Source organism: Dromiciops gliroides, chromosome 3, assembly GCF_019393635.1.
Source record: "Dromiciops gliroides isolate mDroGli1 chromosome 3, mDroGli1.pri, whole genome shotgun sequence".
In the NCBI taxonomy this organism is placed as follows: domain Eukaryota; kingdom Metazoa; phylum Chordata; class Mammalia; order Microbiotheria; family Microbiotheriidae; genus Dromiciops; species Dromiciops gliroides.
The window spans coordinates 670,468,050-670,491,314 of NC_057863.1; the positions used below are offsets into that span (position 1 = coordinate 670,468,050).

The 23,265-nt window shown below is 58.0% G+C and overlaps 3 protein-coding genes across 7 annotated transcripts in view; 2 read left to right on the plus strand and 1 right to left on the minus strand.

Annotated features, from left to right (window-relative positions):
* Nucleotides 1–1,958: 1,958 nt before the first annotated feature.
* GUCD1 (guanylyl cyclase domain containing 1) lies at nucleotides 1,959–12,894 on the minus strand. 3 transcript variants are annotated; one of them, XM_043995438.1, is made up of 6 exons: nucleotides 12,699–12,893; nucleotides 11,868–11,952; nucleotides 11,472–11,640; nucleotides 11,219–11,310; nucleotides 4,373–4,515; nucleotides 1,959–4,141 (listed from the first exon to the last, which is right to left on the minus strand). In XM_043995438.1, the coding sequence occupies exons 1-6, from the start codon at nucleotides 12,733–12,735 to the stop codon at nucleotides 4,050–4,052; spliced, it is 618 nt and encodes a 205-aa protein (XP_043851373.1). In that variant the 5' UTR covers nucleotides 12,736–12,893; the 3' UTR covers nucleotides 1,959–4,049. The 3 variants fall into 3 exon arrangements, with proteins under 3 accessions (XP_043851373.1, XP_043851372.1, XP_043851374.1); XM_043995437.1 differs by having other exon boundaries at nucleotides 4,373–4,614; nucleotides 12,699–12,892; XM_043995439.1 differs by lacking the exons at nucleotides 1,959–4,141; nucleotides 4,373–4,515 and adding an exon at nucleotides 8,725–8,916 and having other exon boundaries at nucleotides 12,699–12,894.
* Nucleotides 12,895–13,096: 202 nt separating this feature from the next.
* SNRPD3 (small nuclear ribonucleoprotein D3 polypeptide) lies at nucleotides 13,097–17,913 on the plus strand. 3 transcript variants are annotated; one of them, XM_043990648.1, is made up of 5 exons: nucleotides 13,097–13,227; nucleotides 13,778–13,864; nucleotides 14,450–14,590; nucleotides 17,348–17,540; nucleotides 17,714–17,913. In XM_043990648.1, exons 3-5 carry the CDS (start codon nucleotides 14,465–14,467, stop codon nucleotides 17,773–17,775), a joined length of 381 nt encoding a protein of 126 aa, XP_043846583.1. In that variant the 5' UTR covers nucleotides 13,097–13,227; nucleotides 13,778–13,864; nucleotides 14,450–14,464; the 3' UTR covers nucleotides 17,776–17,913. The 3 variants fall into 3 exon arrangements, with proteins under 3 accessions (XP_043846583.1, XP_043846584.1, XP_043846586.1); XM_043990651.1 differs by having other exon boundaries at nucleotides 13,124–13,227; nucleotides 13,824–13,864; XM_043990649.1 differs by lacking the exon at nucleotides 13,778–13,864 and having other exon boundaries at nucleotides 13,107–13,227.
* A 4,772-nt stretch (nucleotides 17,914–22,685) lies between these two features.
* LOC122745488 (glutathione hydrolase 1 proenzyme-like) overlaps nucleotides 22,686–23,265 on the plus strand; it is an 85,572-nt gene continuing 84,992 nt past the window's right edge. Inside the window, exon 1 of the mRNA XM_043990814.1 lies at nucleotides 22,686–22,784. The gene's annotated coding sequence lies outside the window, so the exon portion shown is untranslated. The remainder of the gene's footprint in view (nucleotides 22,785–23,265) is intronic.

The window sequence follows — 23,265 nt, forward strand, 5'->3', positions numbered from 1 at the left end:
TAGCATCCCATTTGGTTCTCTCCACAACTCTGGGAGGTGGATGCTATTCTGGGGAAAGAGGAGAGGGGGCAGAAGGCACCTCAGTGATGGCAGATGAAGAAGGGGAAGGGGGCTCATGGCAAACTGTCTCCATCTTTCTGTAACACAGGAGGCAACGTTCTCTGCTGAGAGCGGGTGGGGGCCAGTGAGGGGGAGTGCAATGGCTTGTCGGAACAGTGGCGAGATCTTCTCCATCTTCCTTTAGCAGCCTGTGTGGAGGTGAGAAGGCAGCAGTTATGGGAGTGACCCAAGGATGAGGGTGATCGGGGCCTGAGCACAGAGATGACCTGGTCCACTCAGGCCTCATGATGGGGAGGAGAGGGAGCCAGGGCAGGGGAGACAGCCTGTGAGAGAAGCGAGGGGCTGAGGGCGTAGAGGTCCCAGGGATGAAGAGCTGGCTTGGGGAGGGAGAATGGGGGAGATACGGGAATTCCGGAGCTCACGAGCATGAGAGTGGAAGCCCAGTGGGTGATGGCGAGGTCAAGGGAAGGACTGATTCAGTGTAGAGCCGAGGTGGGGCAGAGGAGTAGGAAGGGGGAAGTCACGGTGCCTTGGAAGGGTGGGGCCTTTGAGGGAGCTTCCACATGCGGACTGGTCTCCTCCTATGAGGGCAGGAACTGGGGAGGGGAGAATGTACTATGAGCCGGACACTGAGCTCCCCGAGCAAGGGAGGGGAGTGTCTTAGAGCTGATGCCTAAGCCACTGGCATCTGGATCGGATAAGTTTGAGCTTCAGGAACCTCGGAGGAGGAGAGGTTACCAAGGGTGGCTGGCAGGATTCAGAAACTCCCCCAGTCTGCCTCCTGTTGGAGCTGAGTCTGCACATGATGGGCCAGAACACGACTTCTGAGTGCATTATTTATCCAAAGGATGGTTAGTGACCCCTTAGAAAAGGAAGCAGTAATCGGTTCAGGAAGCGTCAGCCCATGGAGCGTTCTCTTTGGCAGGATGACAAGAAGGGTGTGCCCGGGAAGGCTGGGCACACAACTTCCGCAGATATTAGTTAAGCGTTTGACAGATCTTCCCCACTGTTCTTGAGAAGAAGGCAAGGTGAAGGCTGGCTAACAGCCTCATTAGGCACGTGCTGGTGAGCCGGCTGAACAGCTTTGGGGAAACCCCAGGAGAGCATATCTAGGAAGGAACCAGTAGGAGGCGTGGGTGGCCATCCACGCTCTGCTTGAAGGTCTCCAACAAGGGAGAAGCTACTTAATGTTCCACGGAGGCTGCCTCCAGCCTCTGGGGCCAAATAGGCCCCAGCCTCTTCCACAGAACATCCACCTTTGCTTTTGGGGGGCCTGCCTTGCAAGGGAGCCTTCTCGTGTTCTCCTTGACTTGCACATCTCGCCTCTGCTTTCTCTGGCCATGGCTTCTTCTCTCCAATCACAGGCCCACCCTGGCGCAGGCCCTCACCACCTCTGCCCTGGACTTCCAGTGGCTTCCTAATTGGTCTCCCAGCCTCAGTGATGGGTCTGACCATGGCCTCCCCTTGCTAGAGAAACGTCTCAAGTTCCCCATTACTCATCTTTGTACAGAATGTGCTCCTTTCTTACCCATCCTGGGCAGCTCTTGCTCCTCTCACGGCTCAGCTCCAGGAGCTTGATCCTGCCCCGCCTCTAACCCACTTCCCAAGGCCCCAGCGGATCCCCTGGGCTGTTGGTGCTCACCCAGGGTTTGCTCAGGGTTGATCGAAGCTCTTTGTGGATTGAAGACTTAGCTCCAGCGCCTGCTTCTTTCCTTCCCCACCTTAGACAAAGAAGCCAGCCTTTGGCTATCTCTGCTTCTAAGAGCTAATTGGCTTGTCTGAAAGGGGCCCCTCTCTCCTCCTTCCGGCTCCCCCTTTCCTCCGCCCTCTCCCCAACCTCCTAGCTCTCTTTTCTCCCTCCCTCCTCACCATCTCCCCATATCACTCTCAGTCACCAAAGTTGATCGGGTTTTTTGTTTTTAATAGAGATCAGTGGTGTTCATTGAGTGGCTCATTACAAACAAAATATATTTATGTATAAAATTTCTCTGCATGTAAAATATCCCTTTCCTGTGGTCAGAGGAAACAAAGCCCACCCTGCAGCAAAGCGGGCAGTGCAGGTTTCCGGTGTGGCTGAGAGCTCTCCAGGGTCACCTGCCCACAAGCTAGCTCCTGGCCCTAGGTGTCAGCTTCTCACCTTGGACTCCCCGGGCCAGGCTCCCACCTTGGCTCGGGTGCTGCCTGCAGGCAGGGGAGGCAGAGCCCCAGCCAGCTCTGGGACAGGACGAAGGCACACGTTGGCAGGCTGGTGGCTCCCAGGTCCACTGGCTGCCACTTCTCTCTCGGTGGCCATATTCCCAGCCTCCAGCTGAGCCATGAGGACACTGCGCTGAGCTTGTGGCACTTGGCCCATCCCATTCCAGCCCTGGCCCCACCCCCACCCCCACCCTGGAACCTCAGCAGCCCCACTTCCCTGCCCAGCCTGCGCTAACCTTCTTTCGAACCAGTGGCCTGGGTTCAAAAGCAGTCAGTTAACAGCCCCACTCTGACCAACAAGCCTTCAACAAGGCCCTTTGGGGGGGAGGGTCGCTACCTGCTGGGACAGGACAGAGGTGCCTGAGCCCGTCTGCACAGCTGCTCCTGGGGGCTGAGAACTGACTGACTACTGCCGACACTTGGATCCTCCTGTGACTTCTCTATATAAGGAGGAATGTAGCCACCCCAACTACCAGCACCAACCCTGGCTGAGGTGGTCCCCAGGCAGTGCCACGGGGCCTCATCTCCCTGTTGCTGGGCTGGCTTGGGCTCTGGGACAAGAAGCCTGGTGGCTAGTGTCACCGGGGGGAGGTGGGAGGCAGTGCATCCACACGGGCTGCTTTGTAGGTAGCTCCAGGCACCAGAGTATTTTTGGTCACATCCTGGCAATGAAGGCTGCTGTAACCCCAGCAAGCCCAATCGGCCAAGGACCAATCAGAAGATCCCATGAAGAGTCCTTGGAAGTAGCCACACAAGAGTTAGGCCTTAATTTGCTCTGGGTTGGGGACTGAAGTCCCACTTCAGTGAGGCACAACACTGCCGGGCCTGGCTCCCTGCAGGTAAGGGCTTGCCTCTATCAGTAACCCAGCTGCTCCCTCCAGGCCCATGACAAGGAGATCTCAAAGCCACAGGGCAGGCCCGAGGCTTCCTGCCTGATGCCCCTGAGTACCCAAGCATCCCTCTCCATCTCCTCCAGTCACTTGCCTAGCCGGGGCTGAGCCCATCTCAGACCAGAACCGTGGCTTTGAGCAGGGAAGACGCCTTGAGGTTAGGCCTCTGACCTAACGTAGCAGGGACTGACCAAGACGCAATCTCTTCTCCCCTGCCCTATTTGTTGGTTTGAACTGGTGGTTGTCTGGCCTCTGTCTCCTGCCTTCCAGTGTGTGTGTGTGCTGAGGTGGGGGCAGGGGAGCCTCTCCTGGAGGCAGCCCAAGGCCAGGCACGATGGGGTGGAGGGTCCCCAGGGCCTCCTCCCTGAAGAAAACAAGGCAAAGGAAATGATGGCCAGGTGTTAGCAGGTGGGTGATCCTCCTGGTCAATGTGTGGAGCACGAAGTGGGATGGCGGGTGTGCCCCTGCCCATCAAAAGCTGGGCTGAAGGTCCCCCCCGCCCCAGAAACGGCAAATGTGCCAGGCTGGTTGGCTGTGAGGAAGCCCATGGCCTTATCTGGGGGTGGGGGGTGGGGTTCCCCAGGACCCAATTCATGTGGATCTCAGTTCACAGGGGGTGGGGGGAGGGTTCCCTCTGCTTGCTATTGGCTGCTCCTCTCTGTGTGGGCCGCCCGGCTTGGTCTGTCAGCAGGGTGGAGGAGGGGCCCAGGAGCTCCACTTGCACACACAGATGGGGGTGGTCAGTGGCCCCAGATGGGCGGCAGCAGCAGCATTGCTGGGGCAGTGGTCTGACCACTGAGGTCAGCTGTGGGCATAGGCACAAAGCCCGGGGCCCTAGGGCTCCCATCTGCACCGTGTCTGACAGTGTGGCAGCAGCAGCTCGGGCATCGGCCGGGCCTGAGGTCAGCTGTCTGTGTAGACGAACAGGATGTCCTCGTCTGTGCCGTAACTAGTCCTGGCTTCCTCAAAGTTGCTCACACTCGTGCTGCACATGCCTGCAGGAGGAACCCCAAAGAGGCCGCACCGGTCAGACTGGCCTGCCGATCCATCCATCCATGCATCCATCCCCAAGCCTTTCTTAAGTGCTCACTCCCATCCCACCTCCTCTTGGAAGCTTCCTTGACCACTCCAGCCCATATGCATTTTCCCTTCCCTCTGCCTGGCTCTGAGGTAGTGAGCTGCCCATCAGCAGCAGTGCTCACGCAGGCATGGCAGGAGCTACTCACGGTCTGCATAGGCAGGGTTGTTGTAGAAGATGCTCTCAGAGGCCCTGTTGTAGCCGCACAGCACGATGAAGTGGCCTTGGTACTCAGGCCCTCTGCAAAAGCACTTCTGACCCATGGGCAGGAAGCAGCAGTACTTGACAGGGCTGGAGCACAGATCACACAAAAGCAGGACTGCGTTGACCAGGACAATGGCTACATGCCCCTGGGCCAGGTGCTCTTGGATGTCCTGGACAGTCACAGTGCTGGGGGAGGGGAAAACTGGGCTCAGTCCTGCTTCTGGTCCTGCTGTTCCCTTGCTCCTCCTTGTGCCAGGGAAACCCCTCCCTCACCAGCCCCACCAACTATTTGGAGGGATGCTGGCCTCACTGGCCTCGGGGCAGCAGGAGCCCAGCATCCCTACAAAGGATGATGGGCCCCTCCCAGGCAGAGACTATCAATGTTTACTGACTGACCTTTTTGGTCAGATATGAGCACCTGGGCTACGTGAGCACTAACAGTGTGCGGCTCTGACATCTGGAAGCAGAGGCTGACACATCCTCCCTGGCCTCACTGCTCCACTTTAGGGAACTCTCGTTTTGTCTCTGCTCGTTGGGGCTACAGAGCACTGCTCTGACTCTTTGCACTTGACAGCTGCCATTGCTTACCCCCTTGACTCTTCCAAGCTAACTATCCCCATCGCAGGGCCAAGTTTCAAACAAGTGCCTTATGATGACTGGGGGGCCTAAATCTAGCCAACCCCCCAGGGCTAGTGTCCTCTGGCCTTGGGACTAAACATGTTCTCTCTCCCAAGGACTGCCCCCTAACTGAGCCCAATATAATCTTCTGGCATTATCTCAGACTTTAAATGGAGGGTCTGAGCTGTGTGATGCCCTTAGATGAGCCCCTTCTACTTACCTCAAAACCCCTTCACATGGTACCCCCCTTCTTCTCTTGGGAGTCAGTCACCCTGGACTCCTCACTATCTCTCACCCCCAGATTCAATATCTTTCCAAGGCCTGTCCATTTCACCTCTGCTGTATCTCTGGTCTATTTCCCCTCTGCTGTATCTCTGGTCCATTTCACCTCTGCAGCATCTCTGGTCCATTTCCTCTCTGTTACATCTCTGATCCATTTCACCTCTGCAGCATCTCTGATCCATTTCACTTGCAGCATCTCTCCAATGTGGTCCCCTCTCTCACTCTGTCCCTACCCTGGCACAGAAGCTCACTACCTCATGCCTGGACTATTGTAGTAGCTTCTGGGGGGTGGGGGTGGGGGGGGTTGGTAATCTGCCTGCCTCAGCTTTTCCCCACTCCAAGCCATCCTCCATTCAGTCACCAAAGTGATTTTCCTAAAATGAAGGATCAACCATGTCACCCCCTGCCCCCTTCATTCAACTCCAGTGGCTTTCTATGGCCTCCAGGATTAAATGGAAAATCCTGCCTGGCCTTCAAAACCCTTCATAACCTTACCTCCTCCCCTCTTCAGTCTTCTTACATCTTACTCCCTGGCCCCATCCTGCATACTTGGTGATCTAGAGACCTTGGCCTTCTTGGGTCTCCTCACACAAGACCCTCTGTCCCTGGCTCTGGGCATTTTCAGTGGAGGTCCCCCATGCCTGGAATGCTTTTTCTCTTCATTTTGGCCTCCTTATTTCCTTCATGGCCCACCTTAAATTCCACCTTTCACTAGATACCTCCCCCCATCCCTCTTTTTTGTGTGTGTGTGTGAGGCAATTGGGGTTAAGTGACTTGCTAGGGTCACACAGCTAGTAAGTGTCAAGTGTCTGAGGCTGGATTTGAACTCAGGTCCTCCTGAATCCAGGGCTGGTGCTCTATCCACTGTGCCACCTAGCTGCCCCCTCCCTACATCCCTCTTAAGGATAGGGCCTTTCCTCCATGGATTACCCCCAATTTATCCTGCCTGTAACTTATCTGTACACAACTGTTTGCCTGTTATCTCCCCCACTGTACTGTGAACTCCTGGAGGGAATGCCTTTTTTTTGCCTTTCTTTGTATCTCTAGCACTTAGCACAGTGCTTGGCATAAAGTAGGTGCTTGCTGCTTTATGGCCTTCTTCCTTGCCAAGGCAAATCCTTCTTTATGTGTCCTTTAGTCCATCCCCTACCTTCTCCTTCTCTCATCTGCACTGACTGGGTCCTACTCCTGCTGCCTACAAACTCGCCCACGTCCATCCTTAATGAGTCCTTCCTATGTCCTCCTCTCCATCCCCTTGAAACTGACATCCTCTACTTTTCTTCCTTTTGCAGACAAGATCCTTGAGAAGGGCTCTCACTCTTGGGGTCTCCTCTCGCTCTCTCCCGAATTCAGTCTGGCTTCTGACCTCATCATTCAGCTGAAGCTGCTCCCTCCACAATTGCCTAGGATCCAAGTCTTAGGCTCAGGGCCTTCTCTCCAGGGCTGCTCGCTCTCCTGGGCCTCTTCTGAAACTGCTGCTCACCCTGCCCTGGATCCTCTTTCCTTCTGGGTCTTCCTCACTTGGCTCCACTGGGTTTCTTCCCTTCTCAGTCTCTTTCAATGGATCTTCATCTAGGTCTGCCCTGCTAACCATGAGTATCCCCATTGCCCCTCTACCCCCTAAGATTCTCTCCTGGGGCCTTTTCTCTTCTCCATCTACACTAGCCGTTCTCAGAGTGTGGTCTGGAAACTCCTAGGGACCCTTTCAGAGAGTGCACAAGGTCAAATCTATTTTCACAGTACGACTAAAGACATTTCTGTTTCGAATTCGCTAAACATCAACAGTTCTAATCAAGATAAACAAAAGCTCTGTGGGAGGGGGATCCTTGATAATGTTCAAAGGTGTAAAGGTGTGCTGAGAACCAAAACCTGCCCTAAGACTCTCACTCGAGGAGCTCTTTAGCGGCCATTTCTAGGATGAGGAGACACGAAGCAGTAGATGTGTTGTCTCTCCTGAGCTGGTGGCCCCGTGGCATCAAAAGCTCAATATGCCTACAATGGGACTGAGACCTTCCTCTCCATGCAATCTGTGTCCTCCTCACAGCCACATAGCCACTTAGCTTGGGATGCCAACAGCCTCTGCCTCAAGTCCATCCCCAGCATGAGGCCCAGACCAAGCACCTGCCCTTCTCCGCCACCTAGAGTGGCTTCCTGTTGCCTCTCTGCTCCAACAGAAACTCCTCTGTTCAGCTTTCAAAGCCCTTCAGAGCCAGGCCCCAATCTCCTTCCAGCTTCCCTGGACAGTGTAGTTATCCCTTCCATATCAAAAGAGTTAGGGGGCCACACTGCTGTGATCTGGACAATCAGCATAAGATTGTTTGGCCCTCCTTTTGTACCAGAGAAGACGTCTGAATTAGTATGGTCTTAAAAGACAAAATATGTTGCTATATAACACTATACATATATTTGATGCACTTCTAAGTTTCTAAATTTTTTGTTTCATCTGTTAACATTCACATGTCGTCAGCAGTTTCTACAAAACTTCCCCCCAGATTTCCATTTAATTTCTTTGGCCAACCCTTGATCTATCATATCACAACCAATGGGCAGGGGGCAGCTAGGTGGCACAGTGGATAAAGCACCAGCTCTGGATTCAGGAGGACCTGAGTTCAAATCCAGCCTCAGACACTTGACACTTACTAGCTATGTGACCCTGGATAAGTCACTTAACCCTCACTGCCCCCCCAAAGTTTACAGAACACAGGTAGAAATTATTAAAGTGGGGGCAGCTAGGTGGTGCAGTGGATAGAGCACCGGCCCTAGATTCAGGAGGACTTGAGTTCAAATCCGGCCTCAGATACTTGACACTTACTAGCTCTGTGACCCTGGGCAAGTCACTTAATCCTCATTGCCCCACCAAAAAAACAAGTTAAAAAAACCCTGATGGGCAAAGTAGTGATGGGGAAGGGATGACTGTACCATCTATCCCACACTGGCCCAACAATGCTGGGCTACTCCCTCTCACATGATGCTCCATCTCATGTCCCTCTGCACTGACAGTCTGTCTCCCAGGCCTAGAATGCCAACCCCCCAAGTCCCAGCCCTGCCTCCCAGAGTCCCTATCTTCTCCCTGCTGCTGCTTGGGCCCTCCCTTCCAGTCAGCACAAGAGTCATGAAGCATGCTGGTGGGAGCCACATTTTCCATCTCTAGCATGTTCTGTCAGCTGTCTGCCTTCCTAATTAGTGCAGGGGCCCCTTGTGAGGAAGGCTCGTTGGATTCTTTGTAGCCTGGCACAGTGCTTGGTATACAGTAAGCAGCTAATAGATGCTCACTGACAGTCAAGCAGAAGAGCAAGATGCAGCAACCCAGAGAGAGGAAGAGATGTCCCCAGGGGCCTAGCAATCTACACACACATGCCCATTGGCTGTTCAAGGAGGGACTCACTGGCCCCGAATGCTCTCTGCTGATTTCTTCTGAGCATGGAGGGAAGGCAGCTGTTGAAACTCCATGGAAGGTCTCACCACAGAGGGATCCTTTCCCTGGCGGAGAAGCCGAAGGAGCAAAGGCATGCTCTCTAGGAAGACATTAGCTGGAAGTCCAAAGACTTGAGGGTCCCGTTCCCAGCCAGGAAGGGAATGTGACAGGGCCTGCAGACAGAGAGACCTCTGCCTGATCTCTGGCTTCCCTTCAGGCCGGGGAGAAGTGGTGGCCTCCTCACTGTGCACTTCACTGGGGAGATGGGAAAGCTCACGGAGACCAGAGAAGGTGAGCTTCAATACCTAGAAGCCGGTTCTCAAGAGGCAGCTGGGACGCCAGCTTTGGGAAGGGAACAAGAGACCACTCCTGGCTTTCACGGGAGAGTAGAATTATGGAGGCCCAAGAAAGGGGGTGTGGAGGCCATGGGAGCGAGGGCATGAGAGGCCTTGACAAGAGAAAGGAGGTCGGTATGTGTCAAGAGCCACAGAAGGAAAGCACTTGGCCTCCCAGAGAAGGATGAGGAAGGAGAAGGCAGGAGGGCACTGAGCACTGGCTCCTCAGCTCCTTCCCATAGGGAGGCACCTGACAGTAGGCTCCATCCCAGCCCTCCCCACCCCATCACAGGGTGACTACTCTCCTCCCATTCTTCCCTTTAAGGGATGACTCCCTGGGAGGAGGAAGGAGAGGGTACAAGAGAAATGCAGACAACAGGAACACACAAGATGAAGGATTGATTTTTGAAACACCCTCCTCAGGCTCCCCAGCTCCATATCGTTCTGTAGAGGATTAGGAAGTTGGGGAGTCAGGAATGCTGTCAGTATATAGGACTTGCCTAGATCTGGACAAAACTTGACAAAGCATCTCAAGCTAATTTGGGGCAAGAGATGGAGATGTGGACATCATTGTCTGACTCTTTGTGACCCTGTTTGGGGTTTTCTTGGCAGAGATCCTGGAGTGATTTGTCATTTCATTCTCTAGTTCACCTTACCGATAAGGAACTGAGGCAACAAGGGTGAAGTGACTTGCCCAGGGTCATGCAGCTGGTAAGTGTCTGAGACCAGATTGAACTCTGAAGGGTGTCTTTCTGACTCCAGGTCGGGTGCTCTGTGTACTGTGGAGCCACCTAGTGGCCCTGCATGGACTAGCCAATACAATGAAAATTCAGAAGTAGCTGAGAGGTCAAACAAGTCATGGGTGCTTGATGCTCAGGTGGGGAGAGGTCTGCAGTGGACTGCCCCAGGGATCTGGCAGGGTGCCATTTCACATTATCATCAACCCTTTGTTAAAAGGCAGAGATGGCCAGGGGCATCTAGGTGGCCCAGTGGATAAAACACCAGACTTGGATTCAGGAGGACCTGAGCCTCAGACACTTGACACTAGCTGTGTGACCCTGGGCAAGTCACTTAACCCTCATTGCCCTGCAAAAAAAAAAAAAAGGCAGAGATGGCCAACAGAGGCCACAGACAAGATGAAATAACAGCAGCTGCGGCTTCTTTCTAGAACCTGAACGGCTCCTCGGAGGCCCCCACAGCTCGGGGCTCCAAGAACTGCCTTGAAAGAACAAGGAGATGGGCCGTGAAACGATGACAAAGGGCATCGAGGCAAGGGAGGGGTGGTCCTGGTCTGAGCCGAGATCAGAGAGGCTGCTCGGTGTGTTGGCCAAGGCTTCCAGCAGACAGAAGACACCCGAAAGTGCCCGAAGAAAGGCAGCCAAATGGGGGGAAGTCTTCCTAGCAAGTTTCTCTAAGGGTTTCGGTTCTAAGATTATTCAGAGAAAATGGGGAGCTATTCTCCACTGGATGAATGCTCAAGGATAGGAAGAGCCAGTTTCCAATGGAAAACTCCGAGTCATTCGGAGCCATATGAGAAGGTGCTCATCACCACTACTAATCAGAGAAATGCCAGTTAGCCAGTTCTGAGGCTCAATCTCCCCGCCCCCCACATTGTAAATTTGACAAGATTGCCCGAAGGGCTATGGGAGCACAGAGTGGTCAGCCAGAGAAGGAGCGCCTGTCCTCCACATTTCTGTCCTGGGGGGGAGGGGGAGCCAGGTCCAGGAGCAGTGGGGAGGAAGGTACAAAGCAGGAGAGCAGTCTGAGGGAAGGGGCTGCCAGTGGCAGAGGTGGTGGCACCGGGGTGTCCAGGAGGCTGAGCTAGGGCCAGGAGTGAGGCCTGGGCTTGGCGCTGCCAGGACCCTGACACTTACTGGCTGTGTGACCTAAGTCTGTTTCCCCATCTGGAGAATCGGCATCAAGGCTACACGTGGCTAAGCGGGGAGGGCATGGCACCCTCGGGTGGCAAAAGGGCCAGAGCCGTCCAAGATCAGCAGGTAGCAGCATTTGAACCCAGGTCCTGTGGCCCCTGACCAGGCTTCGGTGAGCTCACCCGCAGTAGCCCGTCCTCTCTTCTTTTGTGCCATCCTGTCTACCCTGCCCAGAGCGGAAGGGGAAGGGGATGGGGAGGGGGCCTCACCACTTCTCCACCAACACCTTGCAGGCCGAGGCTCGCTCGAACAGCTGGTTCACCCGGCTCTCCTCGGCGTCGAAGTGTCTCCTGTAGAAGGACTGAACAGAGACGCGTCTTGTAGCCCCCGGGGCTGCAGGGCGGCCAAGCCGGGGACCTCTCGCCCCATTCTTCCGGGTGGGGGCCCCCCAGAGTCGGGCATGCCCGCAGGGGAGTCTCCCCCGCCAGCACAGAGGGAGGGGATCCCGGGGGCGGGGCCCACCTGGTTCCGATAGCCCTTGTCCACGCCCAGCGTCCGCGTGCAGAAGCGGTGGCGGGCCCCGAAGTGGCGCATCAGGTAGGCCAGGTCGATGGTCCAGATGCTGCGGGTGAGCTGCAGTTCCTGCAGCGCCTGCTCGAAAGCCGCGTCGTCCTCCAGGAGCTTCAGGTACCTGGGGGAGGAGAGGGCGCGAGTGGGCCACCGGCCAATCACCGAGCTCCGAGGGCGGGACGAGGCAGGGAGGGGCATGCCCGGCTGGGCCACGACCAATCACAGAGCTCTGAGGCGGGACCGGAGGGCGGGGCGAGAAGAGGGGCGGGCGCACGTGGGGGGGCGGGAGGAGGGCCGGGCCAATCGCGGCGCCGGGAGGGCGTGTCGCCGGCCCGGGCCCCACCTCACCTGAGCACCATCCTGGAGCAGGCCAGCCCGCAGTCCCAGTGGTACAGCTGCTGCACGATGGGCACCTTCAGTTGCACGAAATCACCTGGGACAGAGGATGGGCATGGGAGAAGGGCGGGGCGGGGGGCGCCCCCAAAGGGCCAGCGGGGGCCCTGACCGCCCCGCGCCGCCCCTCCAGCTGTGCCAGCTCCGCCTGGGATCAGTAGCGGGAGGTCCCGAGTTCCAATTCCGCTCCCGCCCCGGGCCTGGAAGCTTCCCGCAGGCAAGGACTGGACCCTAGGTCCTGGGGTCTCCGCAAGAGCCCAGGGCTGGTGCTCATTGAGTGCTCCTTAGCCTCGGTCAGACCGATCTAGGGCCCCGTCAATGGGCCCCTGACGAGGTCGTGCCTCAGTCTCCCCCGCTGTCAGAACGGTCTAAGACCTTGTCCATAGGCCCCCGAGGCCGTGCCTCAATCTCCCCCGCTGTCAGAACGGTCTAGGGTCCCGTCAATGGGCCCCTGACGAGGCCGTGCCTCAGTCTCCCCCGCTGTCAGAACGGTCTAAGACCTTGTCCATAGGCCCCCGAGGCCGTGCCTCAATCTCCCCCGCTGTCAGAGCGGTCTAGGGTCCCGTCCCCGAGGCCGTGTCTCAGTCTCCCCCGCTGTCAGAACGGTCTGGGGCCCGTCAATGGGCCCCCGAGGCCGTGCCTCAGTCTCCTCCGCTGTCAGAATGGTCTAGGGTCCCGTCAATGGGCCCCCGAGGCCGTGCCTCAGTCTCCCCCGCTGTCAGAGAGGGTTCACTCCATCCCCCCCAGCCCCCAGCCTGTGCCTCAGTGTCCCCCGGCTGCCCTCACCGGGCTCGGCCCCGGCTCCCTCGGCCTCCTCCCTCATGTCGCTTGCGGGCGGACGGGCCGGGGCTCGGGCTGTCGGGGAGCCTTGGCCATGGCCCCGGCCCGATCCGCTCCTGCCCGGGCCTCGGCCCCCGCCTCGGGTCCTCGGCCCCTCTCGGGCCCCGCCGCAGCCCTGGCCGCTCCCGGGAGGACGCGATGCCGCACACGGCGCATGCGCGAACGCACGCACAGCCCGCTGCCGACGCGGTACGCACAGCGCCGCGGGGCTTCGGGCCCCGCCCCTCCCCTCCTTCGTCCCCCCTCCCGCTAGTCACGCACGCGCCCCAGACCCCACCCTCGGGTCCCGCCTCCGGAATCCTCTCGAGTTTCTTCACCCGCCCCGACCGAGCCGCCTTGGGGCGGAGTGCTCTCCGGAAGTGCCCTCCCCGCTTCCGGGCCCGGTGCATGCTGGGACTGCGAGGCCCGCCATTCAGTTGCCGCTACTCGTCGCACGTTCGCGCCGCCGGGACCGGAGCCGGGGCCGGGGCTGCAGGTGAGGTCGGGCCTGAAGGGTCCGCGCGACCCGGGGTGGGGGTGGGGGTGGGGGTGGGAACCGGGGGGCGGGGAGAGGAGGAGGAGAGCTGCGCGTGGACGAGAGACTGTGGCTCGGCGTTCAAGGCCATGCTTCGGGTCTCCGCGCCTTTCGTGGCAGGGCCTCCCTCGCCCTGGCGGCCCCTGGGGGCCCCTGAGCGCGCCTCTTCCAGCTGTGCCGGGGGTCTCTAGCAGGAGGGGGGCGGGAAGGAGGAAGGAGTGGGGAGGAAGGGGGTGGAGCCGCTCTCTCCTTTTAGTGATGTGGATCCCGAATACCCGCCCAGGAGGGGCTGGGGGCCGGGGGCGGAGCCCCATTCTTGCCTCCCCAGTAGAAGAGACCCTAACCCTAATTCTGTTTGACTCCATCCCCCGGCCCCTCCTGAATACGCCCCCTTCCACCCTTCCCGAGACCCCCTTGGACGCCAGGTTCTGTCGTGTTCCGTGTTTGCCCCTCGTGCAGTGAATGTTCCCCCCCCCCCAATTGCCCACCTGGCCTCCCCCATCGTCTACAGGAAGCCTTCCCTGACTACTCTGACTTCTCCCTTCCCTCGGGTCCAGTGGTGTTGTCTCCTCAGCTCCTGGCACAGTAACACAGACAGGTAGGAGGCATGTAACGAGTTCAAGTCCTGCCTCAGACACTCACTGTGGTTCAGGCCAGGCAGGGCCCCTCCCCTCCCTCCGCGTCAGTTTCCTTTCTGTTGAGAAGGTCTCTCTGCAAAGCGCTTACTTGGGACAGGGCCGCATGATGTTTATCCCTCCTTTCCCCCTCCTTATCCCAGCTGCTGCCCCTGCCTGCGGGATTCTGGGCAGGGCTGGCTCCCCCAAGATGCCCCCCACCCCGTCCTTTGGTCAGAAACAGGTTTCCTCTTGACTCACTGCCCAGGCAGGCAGGGGGCGTGTCTGCTGACAGTCTCACCCTCTCCAGCCCCCAGAGTTGCCCTTGGCTGTTGGTCTTCTCTTTCTCTAGGACCTGGGCCTTGGCACAGGGAGCTGGAGCGGGCTGTCCCTGCCTGGTTTGGGTGCTTGGGAAGGCCGAGCCAGGGACAGCCCAGTTCTGGGTGGCCCTGGGAGCTGCTCGGTCTGGAGAAGTCCTGGCTGCTGTCAGGGAGCCTCCCGGAGCTCCCGGGTGGAGTGGGGAGGGGTCCTAAAGCATGTTATCATTGTTCCCTTTCTTGTGCCCTCAGCTTCTTTCTCCCAGAATGTCGATCGGGGTCCCAATCAAGGTCCTGCATGAAGCGGAGGGGCACATCGTCACTTGTGAGACCAACACTGGGGAGGTGTACCGTGGCAAGCTGATCGAGGCTGAGGACAACATGAACTGTCAGGTACCTCGCCTCAGCCGCCATTCCACCGAGACTCAGCTCTCCCAGCATTCGTTTGTGGGGGGGATTTGGGACCCAAAGGGATAGACATGTAGGTAGGACCCAGGCTCGGCCCTCCCGGATGGATGGAACTTCTTTCCAGGGATTGGGGATATGGCCCCTAATGATACAAAGTCATGTGTGGGGAGAGTTCCCGTGATTAGCAACCAAGAGCCGGGAAACCTTGAAAAGAAATCCCTGAGGCAGTAAGAGCCAAAGTCATCTGGGCCTGGAGTCACTCCCTGTCCTGCTCCTCAGCCCTGCCTGTTTCCTTACCTCATCTCGCCTCCTGCTGTGACTGGGGACCGTCAGTGCTTCTGTGTGAGCATTCTGTTTTGGGGCGACAGGATGAAATCCCACCGAGTCTGGCCTGGAGGGTGTGGGTTTGCGTTTCGCCTCCACCCTGCCTTCAGCGTCCCTGGTATTGACCGGTGCGGGCAGTGAAAGGCCTAAGCCTCCACCAAAGTAAGCGAGCGGGCAGGCCTGGAACCCCCCTTGGCAGCAGGCGAGGTACAGGGGCTGCTGGTTCTTGTGCAGCTTCCTCAGTAGTGATAACAGTAACATCAACCTCATTGGCATCACGCAAGGCACTCTCCTCTGAGTGGAACTGTTACTCTCATGATCCCATTTTACACCCGAGGTGTCTGAGGCCAGATTTGAATGTGGGTCTCTCTGATTCCAGGCCTGGTGCTTACAGGGGCAGATAAAGGGAAGGCTTCAAGGAGGAGGTGGGGGTAAAGACTAAAGAGACGGCTCTTGGGAAGAGGGGGATTGGAGCCAAGGCTGCCCTGAGGTTGCAGGGACAGGGTGGGGCAGGTCATGGGGCTGAACAGTCCAAGAGCTGGAGCCTGGAGATGGGGGAGGGGTGGAGAGGAGCTAGGAATCTTGGGGACAGGTCTGGAAAGGGCTGAGAACACAGTGGGAGGAAGTGGTCAGGAAGCATTTCTGTGCCGGGCTCTGCACTCAGTGCTCAGGAGAAAAGGGCAGGCGCTGTCCCTACCCTCAGGGAGGGAGCTCGCAGGCAGAGATGCCAGGTAAGCAGCCACAGACGGTTCTAGACAACGTGAGGGTGAGAGCGAGAGCACCAGTAGTGGGGACGACCAGGAGAGGCCCTTTGGAGAAGGCAGGACTTGAACCTTTGAGTTCTGACTCTAGCAGGTGGGGAGGAGGGAGAGTGAGTGTTCTAGGCACAGAGACATCCAGTGAGTTCAAAGGTGCAGAGATGGGAAATGGAACGTCATGTTTGAGGGAGAGCATTTATAGCTGGACTATGGAGGACATGGAGCAGAGAAAGTACAAGGAACCAGGAAAGGCAGGAGGGGGCTAATTATAAAGGGTTTGGAAGGCCAAACAGCCTTTTCGTTTTGTTTTGTGTTTGTGGGGCAGTGGGGGTTAAGTGACTTGCCCAGGGTCACACAGCTAGTAAGTGTCAAGTGTCTGAGGCCGGATTTGAACTCAGGTACTCCTGAATCCAGGGCCGGTGCTCTATCCACTGCATCACCTAGCTGCCCCCCAGCTTTTTGTATTTGATCCTGGAGACCATAGGGGGCCACTGGAGGTTATGAGTGGGGGGGCGATGTGCTCAGACCTGCACTGTAGGAAAATCACTTTGACTGGAGGGTGGGCTGGAGTGGGGAGAGGCTGAGGAAGGCCCCCCCCCCCCATTAGAGCAGTGTAAGTGTGAGGCGATGAGCGGGGCAGGCTCAGGAGAGGAGGAACCATATTGGATCAGAAATGCTGCAGGGGTGAATTGGTTCCTTGGCACCATATTGCATGGGGGGGTGAGGCTGTGAGGAGGAGCCTGTGGGGCTGGGAGGATGGGGAGTGTCTCGGGTTAAGCAGAGGGACCATGGTGCCAGTGGGGGGGGGCAGTTCTTGCTGAAGTTCACAGAATTTCAGATTTGGAAGCAGCCTCAATAGGCCAACTGCAGGCATTCCCTCTGGCTCAGCTCTGCTCGATGTCGTCCTCACTTGTTCCCTCCCTCCCTCTCTTTCCCCCCTCTCCTGCCCACCCTCCCCTCTTCTTCTTCCTCCCTTATTCTCTGATTTTGCCATCATCCAGGCTTCCATCAACTCTGCAATCGCTTCTTAGATCTGCTTATCCAGCCCTAACCTCTCTCAGACTCTAGTCCCCCATCACCAATTGCCTATTGTTCCTTTCTGGTTGGATGTGTCATGCCTCATAGGCATCTTAATCTGACTCAGTTATATTTCCCTCCCCAAACCCACCTTCCCTCTTACTACAGAGGGTAATACCGTCCTCTCAGGCTCCCGAGGGAGGTGCCGTTGCCCTCAGCTTTTCTGTCTCCCATTGCCCGAGTGTCCAGTCTGCTGCCAGGGCCTGTTTTGTCACGTCTCTCCAGCGTGCCCCCATGGTGGTGCAGAGAACATCACCTCATACTCCTGTTACTGTAAGAGCTGCCAACGGGTCCCCCGTGCCAGAGTAAGCCTCACAGGGCTCTGACCTCCTGCCCCCTCCAACCTCCAGTGGGGCCCCTCTCCGGCCTTATTTAGCCTGACTCACCCTTGCACTCTGCTGTCTAGCCCAGCTGGCGTCTTGCTGTCCATCATGCACAACGCTCCATCTCCCACCTCCCTGCCTTTGACCTTGCTGGCCTGGCTCACCGTTGGCCTGTGGTGGAGCCAGATGGAGGGAGAGGTCGTGGCGCCTGCACTCAGAGGCAGCGGCAGGAACCTGATGGTAACTGGCTTCCCTTGTAGATGTCCAACATCACAGTCACGTACAGAGACGGACGGGTCGCTCAGCTGGAGCAGGTGTACATCCGAGGGAGCAAGATCCGCTTCCTGATCTTGCCAGACATGCTGAAGAACGCCCCAATGTTGAAGAGCATGAAAAACAAAAACCAGGGCTCTGGGGCCGGCCGAGGGAAGGCAGCCATTCTGAAGGCCCAGGGTGGGTAGCTGGCCGGCAGGGGGTTGGAGGCATGGCCTTTGCTCTTTCCCACCCAGGAGCATGGAGGATGCTACTGGGCGAGTGTGCCTAGGCCCGAGGTGGGGGGGCAGGGAAGCCTCAGGCTCCCTCAGGGGCTGGCCTCACTGACTCTGGTTTCTCTCCTCCCGCTGTAGTGGCTGCCAGAGGAAGAGGGCGTGGCATGGGCCGGGGCAATATTTTCCAGAAACGAAGATAATCGGATAATCTCGGATAATCCTGTCTGAGGAAGAGAACCCTGTACTAGTGTGATTTTAGGAACTCTCTAAATGGTGTACCAGCTCTCTCTTAGCTCAGGGAGAGGCCAAATAAAGGTGCTTTGGAGTGCTCAAGCTTATGTGGGCTGCCGGTCTCCGCTCGGCCTGCCCTCTCCTTGGGGTGCCACTGGGGAAGCCTGGGTTAGCGGGTGGAGAGGGTGGCTCCCTGTGATAGGCCACACAGGGCTGGGGCTGGCTGCCATTGGCCCCCTCAGCCGCCATGGGGATCCAGACGCCTTCCTCGGCTGAGCAGTGAGGAAGCTAGAGCTGGAGCGCTGGCTTTGGCAAAGATATCTAGGGCAGAAAGGGGGTGTCGAGGTTTGTTTCGGGGCTCAGGAACGTGTCGTGGCTGCCAGAGGAGGCTCTATGGGGAGCCTGCTGGAGCAGGGAGGGATGTGATAGGCCCAGACTTCAGGTAAATCACTTTGGCAGCTGTGGCAGATGGATGGGAGCTGAGGGGGAGGCCGGAGGCAGGGAGACCAGAGCCGAGGCTGTTGCCATAGTCCAGGTCAGAGGCAGCCCTGGGATTGGAGGGGCGCTAGTGTCTGCCCAGCACTTCCTTTGGCCAAGCCCTGAGTGTTAGACCAGGCCCCTCCCCCTCTGGGCTCCTCAGTCTGCCCATCTGTCTAGTGCAGAGGCCTGCTCCCAGAAGGCATCTCAGCTTCCAACCAGTTTTGATGGGCTACTGAGCTGGCCTCTGAGCAGCCCTGGGAAGAGCCTGTTGAGTTACCTGTTCCCCTGCCCCCAGCCTCAGTGAGCTGTCCAACACCCCTCTTCCCAGCTGTGTCTGACCCGTGGGGGTGAGGGCTGGACAAGATCTTAGGGCTCATGTGGTAAGAAGCTCTGCTGCTGGGTACTGGGGACACAGCTAAGGAATGAAGGGAACCATTCCTGCCCCCAAAGAGCAGAGATTCTTGTGGGGAAGACCACAAGCATACAATCCGAATCTGGTAGGTGGGGGTAGGGAGAAGAATCAAAGGCTTCATATAGAGGATGGGGCTTGAGTGTGTCTTTAAGGAAGAGGAGGGGCTCAGCCATGGAGTGTGGAGCTGGGGAGTGTGACCTTCCAGCCATGGGGAACGGCCAATGCAAAGAGTTGAGGTGGGAGATGAGCATTAGCTTGGCTGGTGAAAAGCAGGAGCCAGGCTGCTCTTAGAGCTAATAGGAGGCCACCAGAGACGGTTGTGGAGGGGGGAATGTGGTCTGAGCCAGCAGTAGTGTGCAGGATGGCTTGCAGTGCCCGTGGCATGTTTGGAGGGCATGGCCACTGCCTGGGGGAGGGGGGTAGATGTGTTGGGCATGTGGGCTGAGTTGAGGACAATGTCAAGGTTTTAAAGCTGGGAGGTAGGAAGGGTGATGGTGGGGCCTTCCACAGTAAGGGGGGAGGGTCTGGGGCCACGTGAACATCAAGGTCAGTTTGAGACTTGCCGAGTTGTCCAGCGTGGTGCATCCAAAGCTCAGGAGAACCTGGGGCTGGTGGGTAATCTGTCACGGAGCACTGGCCTAGGCACCAGGGAAGCAAGAGTGAAACTTCCCTTCTCACAAGTTGTGCCTCCTAGTGGGGAGGTAACAACTATATATAAATGTATTTAGTCTAGAGGGACAGCTAGGTGGTGCAATGGATACAGCACTGGCCATGGATTCAGGACCTGAGTTCAAATCCAGCCTCAGACATGTGACACTAGCTGTGTGACCCTGGGCAGGTCACTTAACTCCCATTGCCCCGCAAAAACTAAAAAAAAAATGTATTTAGTCTAAGCACATGCAGGCAGTAGGTATAGACAAAGTGGTAAGGAGAGGTCTGGCCAGGCTCTGACGGGCTTGTGGGGCTAGACAGAAAAGTTTGAGCAGCCCCTGAAGTTGGTTGAGGAGGGCAGGTGCTTGGCACCTGGGCCGCAGTGTGCAGGATGCACCCGGGTCAGGGAGGGGGATGAGGGCATGAGCTAAGTGGCCGCGTGGCCAAGGGAGGCGTCCAGGATAGTGATGGGGTAAAGCTTGGAGCAATGGAAGGGTGGTGATGTCTTCCTAGAAATGGCAATGCAGATGTAATGCAGGGCTTGTGCCATGGGGGTGTCCTCTCTCAGGGCTGATGTGGGCTCACTCAGTACGGAGCTTGGAGCTGCACGTGGAGATCTGGGAATCATCTGCTATGAAATGCTTGTCCAAGTCAGCGGAACTAATGGGAGAGAGGGAAGGAGGAGGGGGAACGTCCCCACATGGGCACAGCTGGAGAAAATGCTCAGCAGATTGACGGAGGGTTGGGTGTGAGCAACAGCTTTGAGGCTGGTGTCCGTGGGGATGAGGAAGGCAGGAGGGGACCAGGTTATAAAGGATACAGTATTTGATGCTGGAGGAATAGGGAGCCATGGAATGTATTGAATAGAGGGTGACATGATCAGACCCAGGCTTTGGGACAGTCGCCTTGGTGGCTGAATGGAGGCTAGACTGGAGTGGGGAGAAACTGAAGCAGCAAGACCCCCACCCCAGCCGCTGTTTGGTAGCATGGGTGTGAGGGACAGGAGAAGGGGCCATTGGGAAGATGCTACAGAGGCGAGATCAGAGATGGGGGGAGGGGGTCATAGGTGCCAGGCTCTGTGCCAAGTCCTGGGGGCTGCAAAGAAAGGTCAAAGAACAAGGAGCTCAGAGTCCACAGGACCCCCAAGTTGGGGCCGGCAGGCCTAGGGCGGGAGCGTTGCCCTTGACTGAAGGGAAGGGGGAGGGTTGAGGGGGAAGATGATGAGATCTTTGGACACATCGGATGTAAGGTGTCCCCTGGACGTCCGGGGGAGATGTCTGAGGGGGCTGGAGGTCGGCAGAGAGGTCGGGCCCAGAGAAGGTCTCTCAGTCCGTGGGAGGTGATACGGTCACCCAGGGCAGGGGACTGAGGGAGAAGAGAAGGGACGATACGGGGCTTTCTCAAAGGCTGCAGACAGAAGAAGGGTGAGAAGTCTTGGGCGGGGCGGTTGTTAGCAGCCTGCTAGGAAGACAGAAGCGGGGATGGAGGAGTAGAAATGGGTGTCAACAGCTTCATCTGAGTTTGGCCAAGATAGGAAGAAGAAATAAGACGGTAACTGGGTTACAGAGGAGAAAACCCCAGAGCTGGGGACAGAGACCTGTGTTCAAGTCCTGCCCTGGTCAAGCGCTAACCTCAATGTACCCGGCTAACTGGGAGACCTGCCCACATTGGCAGAGGGGGGCTTTCCCATCAGTCTCCCGCTGCCCCAGCCACAGCCCCAGGGTAGCACTTCCTCCTGATCAGGGAGGAAGGGGCCAGCCCACCCTGCCACAGAGGTTGCTGGAGCCCTTTGGCAGAGCAGAAGCACTCAGCAGAAAGGGACTGGTGTGCCCCAGCCACCAGGATGCCTTCTCCATGCCAAGGCAGAGGGCTCACCAGCCTGGTTCTACTCGCCCAGGAGCTACAAGAGGCTGGCAGGGAGGTGGTGAGCTTCCCGTCCTTGGAGGACTGCAAGCCGGCTGGCTGGCCACTTGCGGGGCTAGGTGTTGTGGAGGAGGGACCTGGGCTCCAGGGCAATGTCCAGGGGTTGTGCGATGGTGACCCTTGGAGCTTTCCCGGAGATGCTCGTGTGTCCAGGCTTCACCAGCCTTAGGGGCCCTGATGGAGTCAGCTCAGCTCAAAGGTCACCCAGGCCCTTGGTTCCAGTGTCCTTCCTGTGGACCATGCCTGCCTGGTGGCAGCCTGCACACCAGGCCCCAGCAAGGGGTCAGGATGCCTCTCAGCCGGTGTCCGTCCAGCCAGCCTGTCCAGCCAGCCTGCCCGCGGCCACACCTGGACTTCTGAGGCTGCTGTTGGCACAGTCCCTGGGGGCAGGGTCAACGTGCTGGAGGACAGGGACCCCTCGGGGAGGTGAGGAGAGCTGGCCCAGCCCCCAGTCCCGCCTGTTCCCCAGGGGGCCCCGAGGACACATAACATGAGTCCTCTCTCACTGCGTACGCCCTCACTTCGTCTTCTGCCAACACCCCTGCTTCCCAGCTGGGTGGGCCTGGCCGAGCCTTAGTGTGCTCCTCTGTAATGCGGGACTGGCCCTGGCAGGGAAGGAAGCGCTACAGTAGCTGTTCCATGGGCCCTTCCCCAACTGGGTGCCCACCAGGGGGCTCTGTGTGCCCATGAGCCCTCCCTCCACTGCCCACCCCAGCAGGCCGGCTGCTCTCATAAGGGTCTGGGCGCCCCATCTGCTCCCAGGTGGCATTTCTCCCTTTCCCCTTGATCCCCCTCCTCCCCCCAGCCAGAAGGTGTCACTCAGGGCTGGCCCCCTCCCTCAAAATCCTTCCTGGGCCGTTATCAGGGCAGCATAGCCGCTCTCCACCCTGTTAAGGACCCAGCCAGCTGTGCCCAGTCAGGCCCTAATGCCATGGGTTTGCTCTAGCTCAGGTCTGGGACCTCATGGAACCTTTGGCTTCTGGGAGGCTGGCCCTACCTCAGCACTGAGACCCTCAGCTATCTGGGGCCATGGGGATGCTGGCTTGTTCTTTCTGGCTAGGGATGCTGGGACATTAGCTGCCTGCCTCCAGGCGTGGTCTGATTTAGACCCGGGCCCCCTGACTCTCTAGGGGCCCCTGGGCCTCTGCCCACCATTGGTTTGCTGGGGCTCCAGCTTGGGAGCCCAGCCCACTGGGGCTGCTGACATGGGTGGGTCACTTCCTCTGGCCATCTGAAGGTTCCCTCTGGGTTGGGCCTGCCAGGCCTGGTACCTGAAACTGCCCCCTGCCACCCCGGAGGCTCTCTCTGGGTTTTCACTAGGCGCCCTGTAGCTGCTTCGGGTTGTGGAAAGAGAGCCTTCTCCCCCTCCAGATTCCTGCCCAGCCAGGCGGGGGCGGGACTCCCTGGGGCCACCTCCCCAGCAGGGGGTCAGTGGGCACAGGAGGTACTGGACAGACCTGAAACAGGCTTGCATTTCCCTGGACCCCGGTGCCTTCTCCCCCTCGGAGCCTGGTAAGTGGCCCCAGCTGCACTCACAGTGCCAGTTTAAGAGGCCTTGGCCCCAGGGTTCCCTGGGCATCAGGAGTCCTGTGGGTCCTGGCTGCCTCTGGAGCGATGGGGGCCCTGGGAGACAGAGGGAGGACAAGAGGCGGGGCCCCTGGGCAGGCGGGCTGAGGTGCCAGCCTCCTCCTCCTCAGTCCCCCTGGGTCGTTAATAAAGCGTCTCTGTCCCAGTTCAAGCCCCTCCTTCCCTGCCCCCTTCTCCAGCCTGGCTCATGACGGCTCCTTTGTTTCCATCTGTCCTCACTGAGTTCCCTCCTCCTCCTCCGCTGCTGCTGCTGCCACGTCCCTGGTACCCGCCTGGCTGGCCTGGTGTTGACTCACTGGGCTAAATGCTGAGCCATACACCGAGGCCTGGGCACCAGGAGAGGCCCAGATGGGGCCCAGACTCTGCTGCCGCCTCCTGCCAACACAGTTACCCATGCCTAGAGGCC

Coding starts and splice junctions, on each gene's coding strand:
- SNRPD3 (XM_043990648.1), top strand. CDS start 14,465: ATGTCGATCGGGGTCCCAATCAAGGTCCTGCATGAAGCGGAGGGGCAC. Junction 14,591..17,347: donor AGGACAACATGAACTGTCAG/GTACCTCGCCTC, acceptor CTTCCCTTGTAG/ATGTCCAACATCACAGTCAC. Junction 17,541..17,713: donor AGCCATTCTGAAGGCCCAGG/GTGGGTAGCTGG, acceptor CTCCCGCTGTAG/TGGCTGCCAGAGGAAGAGGG.
- GUCD1 (XM_043995437.1), bottom strand. CDS start 12,735: ATGAGGGAGGAGGCCGAGGGAGCCGGGGCCGAGCCCG. Junction 11,953..12,698: donor GGGAGCCGGGGCCGAGCCCG/GTGAGGGCAGCC, acceptor CCTCTGTCCCAG/GTGATTTCGTGCAACTGAAG. Junction 11,311..11,471: donor ACAAGGGCTATCGGAACCAG/GTGGGCCCCGCC, acceptor GTCTCTGTTCAG/TCCTTCTACAGGAGACACTT.